The following is an 18,570-nucleotide window of genomic DNA, read 5'->3' on the forward strand; positions in this document are numbered from 1 at the left end:
TGTTTGCTTGCTGTGTTCTCTCTTTCCTTGGAAAAAAAAAAAAGAAAAAGAAAAATATAAAAAAAGAAAGAAATATGGGCCAACTTGTTTTCTGATATCGCACACGCATACTCTCCTCAAAATGCTCTCCCATAATATATACTACTTGCTTACTTCACATTGTCGCCCTAAGAATTTCCATAGGCCTCGGTGTTATTGAGAAATTCGTCGTGTGTTAAAGACGACGAAATGGTTTAAAGTCGTGACCCCAACCGTAGATAAGAGAGAGAGTATAAAGGAGAGAGAGATAAGTTTGAAAGAATGAGGGAGAGAAAGAGAGGTAACTCGAGCGTTACTCCTCGGAACGTCATCGTGTAGGGCCTACTACGACGAGGCTTCTCTCAAGCTAACGCTCTCGAGGAGGAGGTCGACGGCCTGATACGGATGGTTGACGACGCTGTGGGGCCCGCCTCGTAACCGGCCTGGGAAGAACGCGAACGTCCTCTCTCTTTCGTTCTTTCTTTCTTTCTTACTCCCTCCCGCCCTTCCTCCCATCCCTCCTTCCTCTTCTTCCTTCCGTCGACCCTGTACGAACATCCAAATCGGCCGTTTTCTTTTCAAAGTCCTCCGGAAAGAGAGTATTGTATCTTTCAGGTAGAATGTATCGCGTATGTACAGACGTATGAGGATGGGAACGAACTAGAGCGTGGGTGAGGAATCATGAAATTGGGCCATAACGCGTATTTATCTTTTCCATTATCTCTCGACAGAGATGGGCCCACCCAGTTCTGTGTACCTGTTCTTTTTTTTCCTTCTCTTAGCACTTTCCCTCTCCCTTTCTTTTCATATCTCTATGTCTTATTTATATCAGCTTGGTCTTATATCGTCTCGCATTTCGACGGAAGTGCGTTGCTCCCGTTCGTTCGTCTTTCGGGACAGGAAATGAAATGATTAAGGGTTGATGGTCCGAAGACGTAAAAACGAGTAGCGGAAATGCGTAAGACGACGTCTCTCTCGCGTTTTTTTTTTGTGTGCTTTTCGATCGAAGAACATGTTCGCTGGTAAAAAGCGTGAGAGGATGAAGTTTGCGTTCTCTGTCTCTCTCGATGCGTGGGGCCACGTGCCGCGTTGGTAGTGCGATGACGTCAGAGCTCAACTTCCTCTGCGCGATTTCCCGATGCTACCGGATGAGAAGAGTTAAGAGTACCGGATACCGGACTCTCCGTATACTCTCCTCGCGTCTCGCTACCGGTTATCCTACTCGAGTCTCAAGTATCATCAGCTCTACTAAAGTTCATTTAAAATTTCCTTCAAAGAAAAATGGATCTTTTGTTTGTGTTGCAGCGTGTGGCGAACCAGGCGCTTACCGTTTCGCCACAGCCGGCAGTTACGGTGGAGGGGCCGGTGTCCAAAATGTCTCCACCGACTAATGATGTGACCAACGGTGTAGTGGCGCCAGCAGCCACCTTGGCGCCCCGAGTTCCAACTAATCCTTCACTTACCACCGTCAATCCGCTCACGCATAAGCGCACTCCGAAGGATTTCATTTTTGGCAAGGTGATCGGCGAGGGAAGTTTCTCCACCGTAAGTATTTTCTTTTCAATTTGTATTAATATACCGTTTATTGTTATCAATAATAATTATGATATACATTGAAGTAACTGTTAATTTCTTGTTTAGGTTTACCTCGCCAAGGATATCCATACCAGTAAGGAGTATGCGATAAAAGTGTGTGACAAGCGTCACGTTATCAAGGAGAAAAAAACCGAATACGTGAAACGCGAGAAAGAGGTGTTGAACATGCTCGCGACAGCGAAGCATTCGTTCGTGCGTTTGTTCTGCACCTTCCAGGATATGGAAAGACTCTATTTTGTTCTATCGTACGCGAAGAACGGCGAGCTATTACCTTATATCAATAAGGTTGGCTCGTTTGACATCGAATGTACCAAGTTCTACTCGGCTGAGATCTTACGTGGTCTCGAGTACCTTCACGGTCTCGGTATCATTCATCGAGATCTTAAGCCGGAGAACATATTACTGGACGATAAGATGCACTTGCTCATTACCGATTTCGGCAGCGCTAAGATCTTGAAAGATCCGGAGACACCGCAGGTAGTGGGACCTCCGGCAGATGATGCTCAACAACCGCAGCAACAACAACAGTGTCGCAAGGAACGCAAAGGTTCCTTTGTTGGTACAGCGCAGTACGTTTCACCGGAATTACTGACCGACAAAACGGCGAGCAGAGCGTCGGATCTTTGGGCGCTCGGCTGCATCGTCTATCAGATGGTCGCCGGTTTGCCGCCGTTCCGTTCGCGGAGCGAATACTTGATATTCCAAAAGATCTTAAAACTCGAGTACGAAATTCCCGATGGCTTCTGCGAGTTGGCTAAGTCTCTCGTAAGTCAACTCCTCGTGCTCGATCCGAACGACAGACTTGGCGCTCAGGACGAACACGGCGCTGGTTATCCTAGCATTCGTGCTCATCCATTCTTCAAGGGTGTCGATTTTGAAACCCTTCATGAACAAACGCCACCGCCGATTTATCCCTACTTGCCCGGAACATCGGAACACGAGGAACTCAGGTCGCAGTACAGAGTTCCGGATCATCTCGAGCCCGGCCTCGATGACAAGCAGTTAACGAGACTTCTCGGACTTGGCATTGGCGAGGACGACGACGACGATGACGATGACGACGACGAAGAAGATCAGGAAAACGCGGACAGCAACGTTGAACCTACTAGCAACGAACCGAGCAAAAGAGTCATGGACAAACCTGCTCGACGCGCTGCTGTACTTGCTGCCGCTGCTACTGTCGCCGAGAGACAACCGAGAAGGACCAGGTCTTCCGGCACTGAGAGTAACATCGCTGATCTCAGCCCTGAGGAGATTAGAAACCGATTGGAAAAGCAACGAACGTCTTGCCAATGGGACGTCTTCGTCAAAGGTAATCTCATCTTGAAGCAAGGATTCGTCAACAAGAGAAAGGGCCTCTTCGCTAGACGGAGAATGCTCTTACTCACCACCGGACCTCACCTTTACTACGTCGACCCTGTCAACATGGTACTCAAGGGTGAGATACCCTGGAGTCCTGAACTCAGGGTTGAACCTAAGAACTTCAAGATTTTCTTTGTCCATACGGTAAGTTTCTACATCCTCTTCATTAAAAAAAAACAACTTTCTAATCATTTCATCCTATATCTTATATCTAATTGATCCTTCATTTATTTGTTACAGCCAAACAGGACGTATTATCTCGAAGATCCTGAGGGATTCGCATTAGAGTGGTGTAGAGCTATCGAAGATATGCGAGTCCATTGTTACGGCCTGCAGGAATCCACAGCTTAAGTAGTAACATTTATTAACGAGAGCAAAATGACCACCACGACTCGATTCTGTAACGCGTCCGAGAATACAACGGTATAAAAACATTCGACAATTTCATCATTTCGAATTGACATTATATAGGAAAAGAATTTGTTTATATGTATATATATATAGACACATCAGACTCACACATATAGGATGACATCTTTTTAAGGATCGATAGGTGTCGGCTTCTATTTTTAGGACAAAAGTTACTCTAGATGATTTTTTGGTCATTTCTCCTCCTTCGATTGGAGGTGAAAGGGATCTTATACTATTAGGTAAATTATCGTTGGAAGAAGTAGTTTGAATCTGCTTCGAGACGCTAAATAAATAGAGCAAATTATTTAGGGACAAGTATTTTTGCGACGCGTCAATAATCGTTCACACTGTTGATCCCGAACGTAAAATGGCTGTCGTCGTGCAAAAGCTTTAGGAAAATTCTTTATTAGTCGAAATTTATATTAGATAATGATGATAATGATGATGATGATGATGATGATGATAAAGATAAAGAAAAAGAAGAATAAGAGAAGTAAACTCGAGGAAAAGGGCGGATGAGAATTTAGATTATAAGATAGGACGTTTATAAACGGATCGACAGGAAATAGAAAAGGAAAGAAATTCTGTTTTTTTTTTGTTTTTGTTTTCTTTTTTTTTTTTTTTTTTTTGAAGGAATCGCAACACTGCAAATATTTTCCAACCAACCATTTCGCAGCTTTTTAATACCATTTTTATTTTTTAAACTTTACGTTGTGTTACATCTCTGATAAAAAAAAAAAGAACAACTTAAGTACAGGTCCGGTCAAGCTAAATTGCGATTCCTTATTTTCGTATATATTCGAAATTTTGTTTATTTATATTAATATAGGTATATATATATATATATAATTTCTTTTTCTTTTTCTTCCACTTTTCCATTATTTTCGTCTGCCTATGTACCTGTCATGTAAATAGAAAAAAATAAGTACCATTTAACTCTCGAGAAAGCAGGTCAAAGACTTAGCGATCCGAATAGAGGGATGCATGATCGTGTATCCTATTTATATACATATATTTAGAATTAGTAATTAGCGTAATTTATAAGTACAAAAACGAGTGGTGTGTTCTCGTCGCGCCATCGATCCGTTTCTCCTCGAGTTTTCGACTCTTTTATTTTGTTCCGTTTTCTCGTCGCGATCATATTATCGAGTTCTTGCGGATTGTACATATATATATATATATACATAAATATCACTATAATAAAAAAAAAAAAAAAAAAAAAAAAAAACAAGAAACAAAAGATAATAGTAAATTGAAAGAAAAATCAGAAAATATAATAATTAGCCAAATTGTTCAAAAACAAACAAAAAACAAAAAACACGCATAAAACGAAAATGTATAATAGATGCATTAATTCTAGAGCAGCAAAATTAGCACTTTGGATATAATAATTCTATAAAATTAATTCTACTATTGGAATATACTACAAACTATATAAAAAAAAAAAGAAAAACGAAATGGACGCAATCACATTAATATTAAATAAGTTGGTAGTCTTGTTTTTTTTTTCTTCTATACTAAATTTAAGGAAACGAATAGGTAACTATTAAATATATTATTTAAGTAAAATGATAATAAGCGCACCGAATTTCGTTATTTATCGTGTGCGCCGGGCGTAATTTATTTTTCTTCGTGTTAAGCCAATCATTATCGTTGTCTCATTACTCGCTATTATTATTATTACTATTATTATTATTATTATTATTAATATTATTATTATTAACATTTAGCCGACCGATCGGGGGAGATCTCCCCGTTTCAATGTAGACAAATTATATGAAAGGGGTAGATCGTGCAGACCAATATATTGGTCTTATTATAATATTTTTCCAAAAACCACGAAATGGACTAAAAAAAAAAGCAGTGCTTTACATTTGAAATGTTGCTTTTACAGTTCGCTGCGGCGCGTGCTGGTTGGCTAAGTGTTTAATATCATAATCATTACCATTATTATTTTTATTATTATTATTATTATTATTATTATTATTATTATTATTATGATTATATGCTTTTTAATAATTGTAGGAAACATTATTAACGTTGTTGTTAACTATTATATAGCGCTGTATCTCTCTCTCTCTCTCTTTCTCTCTCTCTCTCTCTCTCTCTTATAATAGTATCGCCGATATAAGTATTTTTTCTTCGTAGCTTTAAAAAGAAAACACACACACACACAAACTGTCGCAAATTCTTTTTTCTTTTTTATTTCGTTCTATCTCTTCGTTTATTTATTACACAAGAAAACATATATACATATATATTGTATATATATATATATATATACTCGTCATTCTCGCGTTATTATTTATTTATCTTCTTCTTGATATTCTATTCTGGTTAACTTTTTTTTTTCTTTCTTCTTTTAAATATTTTTATTCATTTTTTGTCTATTTTCATTCCATCGGGTTTTCTTGTTTTGCTCGGTTCGATTTTTTGTTTCTTTTTTTTTTTTTTTCGTTCATCTTTTTGTATATTTCTTTTTTTTTTTCTTTTTTTCAAGGATATTTATATTTAAGAAGTCCCGTACGATAAATGTTACGTATTAGTTGTATTATACACCGCTACTACCACTGCGATTATTATTATTATTATTACTATTATTATTATTACTATTAAATGCTACTACCAATTATTATCGCTATTATAATATCGCGTTAAATATTGTATATAAGTATACATATATTTATATTTATATATATATATATATACTCTCTCTCTCTTTCTCTCTTTCTCTCTCTCTCTCTCTCTCTAGTAATCGCGTATACACACACACATATATATAATTATATAAATATAGAAAGAAAAAAGAATGCGCGTGCATGTTTCCAATCCATTGAATATCGTCACTTGTAAAAGTTAGATACAATTTTTGTAAATATTATAATTATAGCAAAATGATAGTCGGATAAAAAAAATCGATATTTCGATAAATCGATTCACAGTATAGTTATGAATCAGCCTCGTTTCTTTGATTAGAATATCGTACGAACAAATTCCTTGTATATTGTGTGTATTATACACTTGTACATTATCATTATTTATAAATATTGTATATATACATATATGAATATATTTATACATACACATATATAAATACACACACGCACACACATATTACAGTTAAGAAATACGTGTGTGCATGTATATATGTATCTTAAGAAAAAAAAAAAAAACAAACAACAACAACAACAACAGGACAAACAAACAAATGATAAAAACTTACGCGTGATATTTATGAAAATTGTGAATACATACATACATATATAGTTAGTTAGTTTATAATTCGTGTACAAAAGTAAAACTCTTTTAGGTTTAAGTTAGGACAAAATTTAGGATAGTATTTAAAATCGTTTTTTTTGATGAGAATGAACGAAAGTTAGGGAATTTGGATCGTACGTTTGTAAAAATTCGTTTGTTTTTCATGTTCGTTCGTTCATATTCGTTTATTTAAATTATCATATTTCGTTTCGTTTATTTAAAAACAAACAAAAGGAGAAAAAAAAAGAAAGAACTATCTAATAAGGTGGGGTGAGAGGGGGGGGGGAGAGTGCACGTAAAATTGTCTCGTCGTTTGAAAACTTCCTCGCGAGGAGTGGAGGCACAGATTTTTGAAAAGAGACGTCGGTCGGGATCATCGTGTTGTGTTGTGTGATATAAAAATAGAGAGGAGATGAATCGGAAAGCGGAAAAAAAATGAAAAAAGAAAAATCCGATGTAAGGTTGAATTTCGTGAGGAGCAGGGAACCGTGGTGTTGGATGTGTTCGAAATAATGGTGATTCTTCTTATAGAATCGGCATTGTCCCCGTGCCCAGTGGCTTTTTCCAAAGTGACCGCTTTTGGTGGGCTGCGTACGGTGCGAGCGGACCTGAAAAATTACGGATTTTTGTTCCTCACGAAATTTTCACCTTCATCCCCGCTTTTTCTTTTTTCTATTTTGCCGTCGTCGATTTTTCTTCTTCTCTTTTTCCTTCTTACGAAATTCTTTTCTTTTCTTTTCTTTTTTTTTGTTTGTTTGTGTTTGCCTTCTTTCTCGCGAGGAGGATAATTTTTAGTTTTATTTGTTGTTTCTTTCATCTTATTTTCCATAATATTATATTTTTGTTGAGAAAATTTGAATCTTTACGTATGTTAGTTTGTTTTACATTAATCGTGCACTCTCTCCCTCCTTTCTCTCTCTCTCTCTCTCTCTCTCTCTCTCTCTCTCTCTGTTCTGATCGATCGATCGATCAGAACAATTGTAAATATGTTAAATGTGATGACTACAATTCTATCCAATCGCGAGACATACCAAAGCGTTATTTTCGCACGCTTAAGTCCTTTACGCTAAGCTAAGCTGCCTTTTTTTGTTGTTAGATTATTCTTTTTTCTTCTTTTCTGTCTACGTTTTATGTAAATCGTTGTAAAAAAAAAAAAAAGAAAAAGAAAAAAAAGCCACAGAAAAAATTGTTTAGTCAAATTGTACGTAAGTGTTATAAGAAAGACGACCCATATTTATATATGTATATGATGCGTCGTCGCGTGTGTTGTACGCAACGACGCAAATGTAAAATTGAAAAAGATTAAGAAGAAACGAGGTTTTTGATTCCGTAATAGATTTAAATAAATTATCGGATATTTGTATTATGTGAAAAAAAAAAAACAAAATGGTTGAGTATGGTGGATCTTCGGATGATCATGGTATCGAGATTCCTATGTGCTTCGAGCGGCATCGTATTAAAGTGTTTTCCTTTTTTGTATTATATAGTTGATAGTTAGACAAATAATTATAAATAAAAAGAAAATAATATAAAATGTATTGTTCGCGCGAATCGATGTCTGCTCGAAGACGCCTCTAAAGTAAAAAACAAATGTAACGAGTTTCAAGAGAAATCCAACAAACAAACAAACAAACACACACAATACAACAAACACACATTATAAACTTATAGTTTAATTTCATGAATTATTTATGTGTATAAATGCGTTTAAATGTTGCGCCACAACATGTGGAGATAAATACTTAAAAAAAAAAAAAACAAAATGAGGAATGAAAATCAATCGGAAAAAAGAAAAGAAAAACATTATCAGTGATGTGTAAAATTGGTTATCACGGATTATCGATCGAAATTCATTTTCCGTGAACCACGCAAGCAATAACAGGGCAAAATACTTGCGGAATTTTCAAAATGCCTACTACTACTACTACTATTACTATTACTACTACTACTATTACTACTATTACTACTACTATTACTATTACTACTGTTTCGATGCGATAGAAACGCTTCAAACTATTCATTGCAGTATTACTAAATGTATACAGAATTTAAGGATTATACACGATCGACACTTTACATCGGACTCTATTATCTTATCGTACTCTCGATTACGCTTATACACAAAATACATACAGATATACACACGCATACAGACACACAAAGTTATACATCTTTCTTCATGCACCGAAAAATACACACAGAAGATACATTATAAATTCTAGATACAGGATAAGGATGAAGACTGTAAATAGTTAGCACGTAATTGATATTATAGGCGACGAAAAAAAAAAAAACAAACCTATTAACATCAAATTTATTTATAGTAAATTTTCCGAAACATATTTTCAACTGTGAATATTTATTTATTCAAAAACCATTCCTCAAATATTCGATATCCCTAATTTCCTGATTAATTATCATCTCTAATATTTGTTGAATTTATTAACAATTTAATTAACGATAATTTACATTCTTATTTAATTTTATTAGCTTATTTTTCTTGGAAAAGTTTTATGTTTTGTATTTACATAATAATATTTTTTCATGTGTGTTATTAGTGTTTAATTTTTCAATTACACATTGTACGAGAGATTATTTATGCGTAATCATTAAAAGAAGGAGGGTTTTTAAAAACATCTTCGAAACGTTTTTTTTTCTTTTTTCTTTTTTTTTTTTATCACGATAAAATTCTATTTTTACAATTTCATTACTTAAGTTTTTATTTTTACATTTATGACTGATAAATATTACTACATATCGTTAATTGGTTGTAAACAAGTTCTTGAAATGTTGTTGATTGCCATTTGATTCGTACAAAGTTCAGTTAATATGAATTGAAAATTTTTCATCGATGAAATAACAGTCACTTGTTGGACGATGGAATAAAAATAACAAAATATTTATTTTTTACTTTTCCGACACGTGCGTGATTAAATGTTTCTTTAATTCTGGCATATTTTTAGGCTTCATGGAACAACGGTGACATTTTAATTCGCTATTTAAATACTGTTTCGATTGTGTCATACTTATCTTTTTAATTTCCCCGTTTTCTTTCAATTGTTTACATAGTTCTATGAGGAAAAAACAAATCGATTAGTAAATTCTTTGAAATGAGGTATCATCATTGGATGATTTACCTTTAGAATGCATGAAAAATGGCGTAGTGAAACTATTCCAATGTTGTTTAGTTTTTAAACATGGACTGTTGAAATCGGTACTAATAACATGTAAATGCATTCTTTGCATACTTGGCATAGAATGATATCCAATACTGTAAATGTAAAGAAATATTAGCTACAAAGTTATGATCAAATTTTGTTCAAACATTATACATTGATTTTCATCGTACATGAATTCATGTTCCGAATGTTTTTTAATTAATTCATCAGCAACATCGTTCATATGACACAAAAGATTTTCATGTTTCTTTGTAATTTTCCATATCGTTGAAATGTTTTCTTTTGGTAATACTAAATAATGAAATTTAGCTTTTGGATATTTGTCCTTAATTACGACTATGCTATCATCTTCGATAACTTTAAGAGTCGGATCATTCATGGAATCTAACAAACCTAATGACCAATGTTTCTTTTGTGATGCCATTACTGTTACAGCTTTGTTCGAATTTTTCTTTTCATTGCGTTTTATTTTTCTTTCCATTATTTTAGTGATAGAAATCAATTTATTATTATCTATAAATGTGCGCATAAAGTTTATTTATTGTTTATATTAATATAAGGAACAGAGAGCTAGCTGAAAAAATAAATACGATTTAACGAGTTAATGTGTTGAATAAAGTTAAGAAACCCTTAAAGTGCACTTGGGGTGTTGGACACCCCAACAAATTTGAAAAAATGGGTTATTTGTCTAGTGCCATCTAGTGTTCATTCAGATGGGTATAAAACCTATTCTATTTGAAAAAAGATGTATGGAACTACTTTGAAAAAAATTGCGAGTTCTAAATATTAAATAGTGGCTTCAGGAGACCCATTCAAACACGTTGGGGTGTCAAACACCCACAATGCACTTTAACTAACTTTTACCAAGTGTGCACTTTAACTAACTTTTAAGAAAAATATTATAATAAAATAATATAAATAAGTAACTTTGTTTTAATTCGAATATAAAATTAAATAGAAGTTTATATTACATTTATAGGTTATGTTAGAAATGATTAAAAGAGAAATAACTTTCTTACGATTGTTTGACGAATTGAAAAGTTCTGATCAATCCATGCGTAGATGTTTTGACATGATGTTAACACGGAGTTCATTTATTTAAGAAACAAAAAAACACATTGATAGTTAATTTGACAATAATATTGAACACGTTTACTCTACGTTTGAGTAAACTAAACACAGTGTACACGTGTCAGAAAAATATACAGGAATGATCATTGGCGTGTAGCAGTCATTTTCGTTTGAAGATCAAAAGTACGATGTTTCTTTTGTGATGCCATTACTGTTACAGCTTTGTTCGAATTTTTCTTTCCATTATTTTAAAGATCAAAATCAATTTGTTATTATCTATAAATGTGCGCATAAAGTTTATTTATTGTTTATATTAATATAAGGGACAGAGAGTTGAAAAAAAAATAAATACGATTTAACGAGTTAATGTGTTGATTAAAGTTAAGAAAAATATTATAATAAAATAATATAAATAAGTCACTGTGTGTTTTCATTCGAATATAAAATTAAATAGAAGTTTATATTACATATTTATAGGTTATGTTATATCAGAAGATATACAGAAATGATCATTGGCGTGTAGCAGTCATTTTTGTTTTGAATATCAAAAGTACGACAAGGTAAGAGATTTAAAAAGAAATAAATAAAGAAATAAATAAAAATGTTTTCTCATCGTTGTGAAAATTATTAACAATAAATAATGATTTATACAATTAATTTATAATTATAAATTAAACAGATTGGGGATGTTTTTTTTTTTATTGCTTTGTGGTAAGTAATGAATGATTTGTCAATAATTTTGTATTTATTTATTTACTCAAATGGAGGGCAATCTCGACAAATTTGCAACAAATAAAAATAAATAACACTCTCTCTAGCAATATAATTACGTGATCGGTTACTTAAAATTACGTTATTATAATAATTAATTCAAAGATACATAACAAAATCATTCTCTCGGCATTCATATTTCGTATGCGCATAGAAAATATGTTTTTGTTTTTTTTTTTTTTCGTTCGATTGTATTAGGTATTTTTCAATGCGATTTTAAGATATATCATTCATGCAACATCCTCACGTTTAATATTTGAATTTCCCTTTCGTTCTTTCTCTTTTTTTTTCATTTTTTTATCTTACTTTCTTTTTCTTCACCCTCTTACACATTACACATCATCATCATAACCACCAAAGGGGATAATACACACAATCTCACAAAACTCACTCGCTCGCTCGCTCGCTCACATTTTCATTTTTATTTATCCTATCGCAACATTACTGTACACATATAAATTTTCTTTCCGTGTTACTACTTCGCACACACTTTTGTAATTATCATCTCATTTCTTTACGTAATAAAATACGTAATATTATTACAAAGAGATATTTCCCTTAAACTTTTATTGCAGATTACCAGATTCGCACAGCCCTGACATAATCAATCAATCAATCAATCCATCAATCAATCCATCAATCAATCAATCAATCATTGAATAGATTCACTATTTCACAAATTTCAAATTGAAACAATGAATTAACATCGACGCCATTGATGCAAATCAATGATGATGACAAAAATAGGCAGAAAGTAGTTTCAAGGTCATCTCTCGTTGCTCCTCTTCCTTGTAACTTTATTTTTATATGTTTAAGGAAGGAGGGTGGGTGGGTGGGTGGTTGGTAAACGAAACAATAAAAAAATCATCTCGTTAATTTGAAGTAGGCCTGTCGAAGTAACGAACGACGATGAATAAGGGTGACTGTTTTAAATGACGTGACGATTATGACGATCGTCATTACATTGAAGTAAATACATTATATTTATACGATGATGGCAAGGGAAAATTGTTGGCACATTTGATTATTTAAACTATTCCAACAAATATCATGTTCCGCGTTTGTCTCGCAAGAAAATATTTCGAATGATCTTCGTGAGATTGATTAATTTTCTAAATGCACCTAACAAAATAATTATTACAATTAAGTTGTTATTATTATTATAGTATGACAACGTTAAAGTCGTATTGTTTGTTTTTAACGAGCTCGTTACGAACGAATAGAAAGATTAATTAACAACGACAACAACAACAACAATAATAACAATAACAATGAAATCAGTTAAATGATTAATAATTAAATGCACTGATTATACTTTAAACGGTTTAACGATCCCACGTTTTAAATCGACGATTTTCACATGAACTCTTGCGACTGTTTCGAAAAGATAGAATTCATTCGAATGAACAATATTTCGCATAGCTTCTTCTTTTTTTTTTTGAGAGAGAGAGACAGATTTTTAATTTTTTTATTTTTAATATCAACGCATAAAATTACGGAACATGATAATACGGTTTGTGGATCTCTCTGTAATTGGAGCGAATCATTGGAATGTTACGATTTTGTTGCTCCTCTTTTTTACATGTTGGTGGTGTAAATTATCAGTGCCAATGATATTTAGCCATAAATAGTCACAAATAGTTTTTTTTTATTCCTTTATTACGTTGTTACTTTATTTTTCTTTTCTTCCTCTTCTTCTTCTTCTTCTTCTTTTTCGAATCTCTGCATTCGAACGAGTTATTCTTTCTTTCCCCCATTTATCTCGCTTCCATTATTGATATTACCATATTATGTATAATAAAATGCGTTTACATAATTTGATATTTTATACATGAAAAAATGTGTTCACAATTGCAAATTGTAAGGAAAGAAAGTTTTAGAAAAGTAGTCAAGATTTATATCTTCGATTGATTATCCGATCGATGTCTCAAATTTGGGGTTTGTTTGTTTGTTTTTTTCAATAACTATTAGCACCGTTGATTTATTATAATTTGATAACGATTTTTACGCATAGAACGTACAATATCATTATCAATATCGTTAACAACAACATTCATGCGTATATTGATCATAGAGATACTACACATAGAGCAAACTAGAGACCCTGTAGGAGGAACACGCCATACATATTGCTGAAAATTTTGGGGGACAGCTTCCGATACAATGCGCAGCCATGTTTAATCTTTAGTATGTTTAAATAACGGCTGTGGTTACTTAGGAAGATATAATACCCAGGAATCCTAGCTGATTTATTAATATTGGAAATTAAAAACAAATTGTACGAATGATTAAAATAATTGTAAATATAGTAGATAATTGTATTTATCAAAATTGTATAAATTCCTACAAGTTGTATTGAAATTTCTAAATACTGTAATGCCTTTTATCAAATCAAACTTAATTCAATCTTTCTTTTTGAATTGATAATAATAATATGGTTCATTTTCTTCTGTATTTGATGCAATTCATTATTTCATAATTTTTTCAAACCAATTCACCACTCTACCACCACTACACTATTCACTATTACTATATACAACTTTGATACTATTTAAAATGTTTGATTCATTCGCGCGCAATCACGTGACTACATAAGTTCCTGTCCCCCAAAATTCTTTGGGGCGTCCCTCCTACAGGGTCCCTAGAGCAAACAAGCCAGCATAAAACCTGTCAGCGTATTAAAAAGAGAAGTTAATGTTGTCTCTCTTTAACTTGCGAGTCTTTTGTTCTTTTTTGCGTTATATATATATGTGTACCGCATGAGTTAGAAAGAGACAACATAAACCTTTCGTTTTTTGTTGCTATATTCATGCAGAGACATTTCCACTTATACAACCGTTTATGGTTTGTTTCCTCTATCTGTAATATCTCTATGAATATTGATTCATCATCGTTCATGCGTTTTCTCTCTCCACCTCTCCATTTCCTATTATGTTTTCCATTTTCTTACAATACATTTATTTAGAATTTCTTTTCATTAATTTCAAAAAAAAAAAAAAAAACTCATAAACACATGCATGCACATAGCACTCCATTCATACAGTCCTTTTTCAACAAATTCTCATCGTGTTCTTCGTATTACCGAGGCTAGCGGCGCGATCCCGTTCTTTCTGTTGTAATTTGTTATATTTTTGTTGTTTGTTTGTTTGTTTGTTTATCTCTTTGTTTCTGTTTAAATCGACGACAGGAAGCTACAATTGTCCCCTCGTTGAGGTCAGCAGCAGCAATACGCTTTAGCAAAAAAAAAAAAAAAACTATATTGTTGCGAATTATTTTCATGTATTCGATATTAAAAAAAAAAAAAAATAAATAAATAAAATAAAATAAAAAAAATAAAAAAGAAACGAACCTAACTATTTTTTTTTTTGGGTGTATAATGAAAATTACTGCAACGAAAGTACGACGAACTATTTATAGATGGGGGGGGGGATACTAATTTTTATCGGTTCCTTGGAAAGTTCGGCTAACGATTTAATTATAATTTATATAATGAAATTAATTCAAATAATTAACCCTTAAAGTGCACAATTGGTAAAAGTTAGTTAAAGTGCACTGTGGGTGTTTGACACCCCAACGTGTTTGAATGCGTCTCCTGAAGCCACTATTTAATATTTAGACCTCGCAATTTTTTTTTCAAAATAGTTTGATACATCTTTTTAAAAATAAAATAGGTTTTATACCCATCTGAATGAACTAACCCAAAAAATGAACCAAGTTCATTTTAACCCATCTGAATGGTCAAACACCAAGTGTGCACTTTAAGGGTTAATTAAATATAATAATAATTTCATATTTATATACAATTCATAATGATTAATAAATTATATATAATTTAATATATGATATATTTTTTGGATATAAAATTAAATATGCATATTAATTAATTTGATTACATCATAATTAATAATAAATACATATTGTCATGTATATACCGAAATATATCGAAATATTGCTTTAAAATTTTTTTTTTTTTTTTTTGTTTAAATTGACACAAACTTTCCTAGTAAACCCAGTAAAAAAATGTCAGTCAAAGATGATGATTTTTCTTTTTTTTTTTTTTTTTGTTATTTGACGTACGCTATTATACGGTCTTATACCAAAGTACCTCCTATATCGTGATAAGCAAGAAAGATGTCGGACTTTCTAAATCTAAGTGCTTGGAATGCGGTCTTTATTGTCCTTTCGTCGAAATCATAGAATAATAAACTGCAAGCAATTTATACTTTATACCCTCTTATAAATAAATAATAATAATAAAAAAAAAAAAAAAAAAAAAAAAAAAAAAAAACACAAGAGGATTTTAACTCTTAGGACTCGTGTTTGGAATATTATTAATTATAATAATAATAATAATAGCAATAATAATAATAATATTAATTATAATAATAATAATAATTATAATAATAATAAGAATAGTATTAATAATATTAATAATAATAATAATAATAATAATAATATTAATAATAGTAATGGTTTGTTATTTTTATACAATGAGACAGTAGATGCATCTAATTTCCATAACTATTGTGAAAAAAAAAAAACAAAAAAAAAAAAAAAAAAAAAAAAACATTGAAACGACGCGAGAAAGCTAAAAAGCGGAATTAAAAAGAAATTTCATGATATAGTGTAAGATGTGAGATTAATTAGCACAAGCAGAGATCATATATATTTGGAATCAGAAAACATCATTGATGCGACTAAATGAACCTCTTGACTGAACAACCTGCTGCACCTATTTATCCAAGCCTACCACTTGTAACCTGATTTGGATTTTTTTGTTTGTATTTTTTCATTTCTTTTCTTTTTTTTTTTTTTTTATGAAAACACCATAGAAATTTTCAACGAGCCAACCGAAATTCTCAGAACTGGTTATACAAAGAGGTTGGCAGCTTTTTTTGGGTATGAAATCTCATTCTAGTTTGTCATGAGTTCAGAAACATGGAATGTCATAAAACAAGAACAATCAAAGTGAGATAGAGAGAGAAAGAGAGAGAGAGAAAGAGACAGAAAGAAAAGGAATGAACAAAAAAATAAAAAGTAAAATAAAAAGCATGAGAAATGTCATCTGGGGAAAAAAGCTGAAGGAATCGCGCCAAGCCGCGACCTCGGTAACGAGACCAATGTTCTTTTGTTACTACAAAGCAATTCGTACTTTCCACATATATATATAATATTATAGATTAAAGTATATGTACCTTCTAACATCACATGCTCTGGCTTAAAAAATATCGCAATTGCGCCGCTAAAAGTCGATCGATACGAGCTTTTCCACGAAAAGAAAAAAAAACCAAGCTCAACTTTTAGACTGAGGCGTACATACATATATATGTATATGTATATATGATGATATAATTTACATATATAAGTATCTATCTAACGTATGTATACCTTTACAATTATTCTTTTTTTTTTTTCTTTTTAATTATATTAAATATTCGTAAATGTAATTATGCAGTTTTGTTACGATTGATTATGGTTTCTATTTTATATATATATATAAAGGGAAAGGGAAGGGTTCAGGAAAAGAGTACCAAAACCAGAAGAACGTATGAGCGGTACTTCTCGTTTTTTCTGTATACATTTTTTGTTTGTTTATGTTTTGCACACACGCTAATTTGCGATTATTAAAACTCAAGCAACACACGATCTCGTAGACTGGATAAGAGTACGAACTACATATCTAAAAACGTCGTAAGAAGACTCTTTGGAGAATTTTGAAAAGATTAGTCACTCGTTGCCCTTAAATTCTCGTTTTAGAGCAAGTTTAATTGCTCCTTATTTAGAGATCCGATATCATTTTGAAATTAGGAAACCGCAACAGTGATTAGATAGAGAAACTCTAACTAACTTGCCATTAATAAGGCGCGGTTTATTTTAATGACCACTATACAGCGATAGGATTCGTGATATCTTTTGGAAGAACAACGATTATGTGCGTTGACATATTTTTTTTATTTGTTTCCTTTTTTTTTTTTCGTTTCATTATATTCTTTTTAAACGATCAAAGAAGACCGAGGGTGCACACGTTGTAGGAAAAAAAAAAAGAAATTCCTCTTTAGCCTTCGATGATCGCTTACCTAAGATATGCTTCTCTCGACTTCCGATTCATGATAAATTCACTTGGAATCGTTCACTTTTCCTTACGATCAAATATAGAAGTTCTTTGGCACGAAGCATTCGAGCTTGTCGACAGAGTCTGAAAGGGAGGGCTCGTTGTTCGGCCAACGGTGATTACTGCATCCAAAACGAATACCGACGACACCTACACTTGGTACAATTTTTGCACTATGATCATGTATACGTTTATTCGTATTACACACTCGTGTCCAAACGCGATGTACATGGTGCCAAGGATTAGTAGTAGTAGTAATAGTAATAGCAGTAGTAGTAGTAGTAGTAGTAGTAATAGTAGTAGTAGTAGTAGTAGTAGTCCGTGTCTCTCTTGTTCGTTAACTTTTAAGTACACAAAGTTGAGTTTTGAGAATAAATCTCGGGCTAGGTAGCAAAGTCTACCTTGTCCCATGTTAGAGAGAGTTCGGATGACATCTTGAAGTCGGAGTCTTCCATGTTAAAGAGATCGAAAGGATCTTGACTACTTGCTAGCAACGGATCGTAGATATCCGTTGCCGAGGATAACGATGTAATCGGTTGAACCGATTGTTGAATCGACATAGGTGTAGAAGAAGGAGGAGACTGCGGCATCAAGGAGTCCAACCAATCGGGGTCGTCCATGTCCATTGGCATGTCCGCTATATCCATAAGTTCGTTAGTAGTTTCCATTTTCACTCCTAGACCACAGTCGAGTTGACCAAAATCCATCGTACCCAATGTTTCCAGATCCAATCCAAGTTCCTATCAAGCAATAACGATAATCGATTTTGTTGTTGTTTAATAACTTTGAATT

General features: G+C 32.7%; 3 protein-coding genes across 11 annotated transcripts in view; 1 reads left to right on the top strand and 2 right to left on the bottom strand.

The window, feature by feature from the left end:
- The window catches only part of Pdk1 (Phosphoinositide-dependent kinase 1), a 277,088-nt gene extending 268,101 nt beyond the window's left edge, over positions 1–8,987 (top strand). For all 4 annotated transcript variants that reach the window (XM_015329378.2, XM_015329376.2, XM_089174536.1 and 1 more), the window contains 3 exons: positions 1,324–1,563; positions 1,660–3,120; positions 3,217–8,987. In XM_015329378.2, coding sequence (XP_015184864.1) covers positions 1,324–1,563; positions 1,660–3,120; positions 3,217–3,327 — 1,812 coding nt within the window. In that variant the 3' untranslated portion in view covers positions 3,328–8,987. The remainder of the gene's footprint in view (positions 1–1,323; positions 1,564–1,659; positions 3,121–3,216) is intronic.
- On the bottom strand, positions 7,543–11,482 carry Aptx (aprataxin). 2 transcript variants are annotated; one of them, XM_089174539.1, is made up of 4 exons: positions 10,844–11,481; positions 9,995–10,398; positions 9,783–9,916; positions 7,543–9,716 (listed from the first exon to the last, which is right to left on the bottom strand). In XM_089174539.1, the coding sequence occupies exons 2-4, from the start codon at positions 10,351–10,353 to the stop codon at positions 9,553–9,555; spliced, it is 657 nt and encodes a 218-aa protein (XP_089030665.1). In that variant the 5' UTR covers positions 10,354–10,398; positions 10,844–11,481; the 3' UTR covers positions 7,543–9,552. The 2 variants fall into 2 exon arrangements, with proteins under 2 accessions (XP_089030665.1, XP_015184878.2); XM_015329392.2 differs by having other exon boundaries at positions 9,995–11,482.
- A 346-nt stretch (positions 11,483–11,828) lies between these two features.
- The window catches only part of LOC107070836 (Myocardin-related transcription factor), a 246,156-nt gene continuing 239,414 nt past the window's right edge, over positions 11,829–18,570 (bottom strand). For all 5 annotated transcript variants that reach the window (XM_089174530.1, XM_015329368.2, XM_089174531.1 and 2 more), the window contains one exon: positions 11,829–18,518. In XM_089174530.1, coding sequence (XP_089030656.1) covers positions 18,162–18,518 — 357 coding nt within the window. In that variant the 3' untranslated portion in view covers positions 11,829–18,161. The remainder of the gene's footprint in view (positions 18,519–18,570) is intronic.

This window comes from Polistes dominula, unplaced genomic scaffold, assembly GCF_049000335.1.
Source record: "Polistes dominula isolate Pdom_NZ unplaced genomic scaffold, Pdom_raw_medaka contig_68, whole genome shotgun sequence".
NCBI classification, from domain to species: domain Eukaryota; kingdom Metazoa; phylum Arthropoda; class Insecta; order Hymenoptera; family Vespidae; genus Polistes; species Polistes dominula.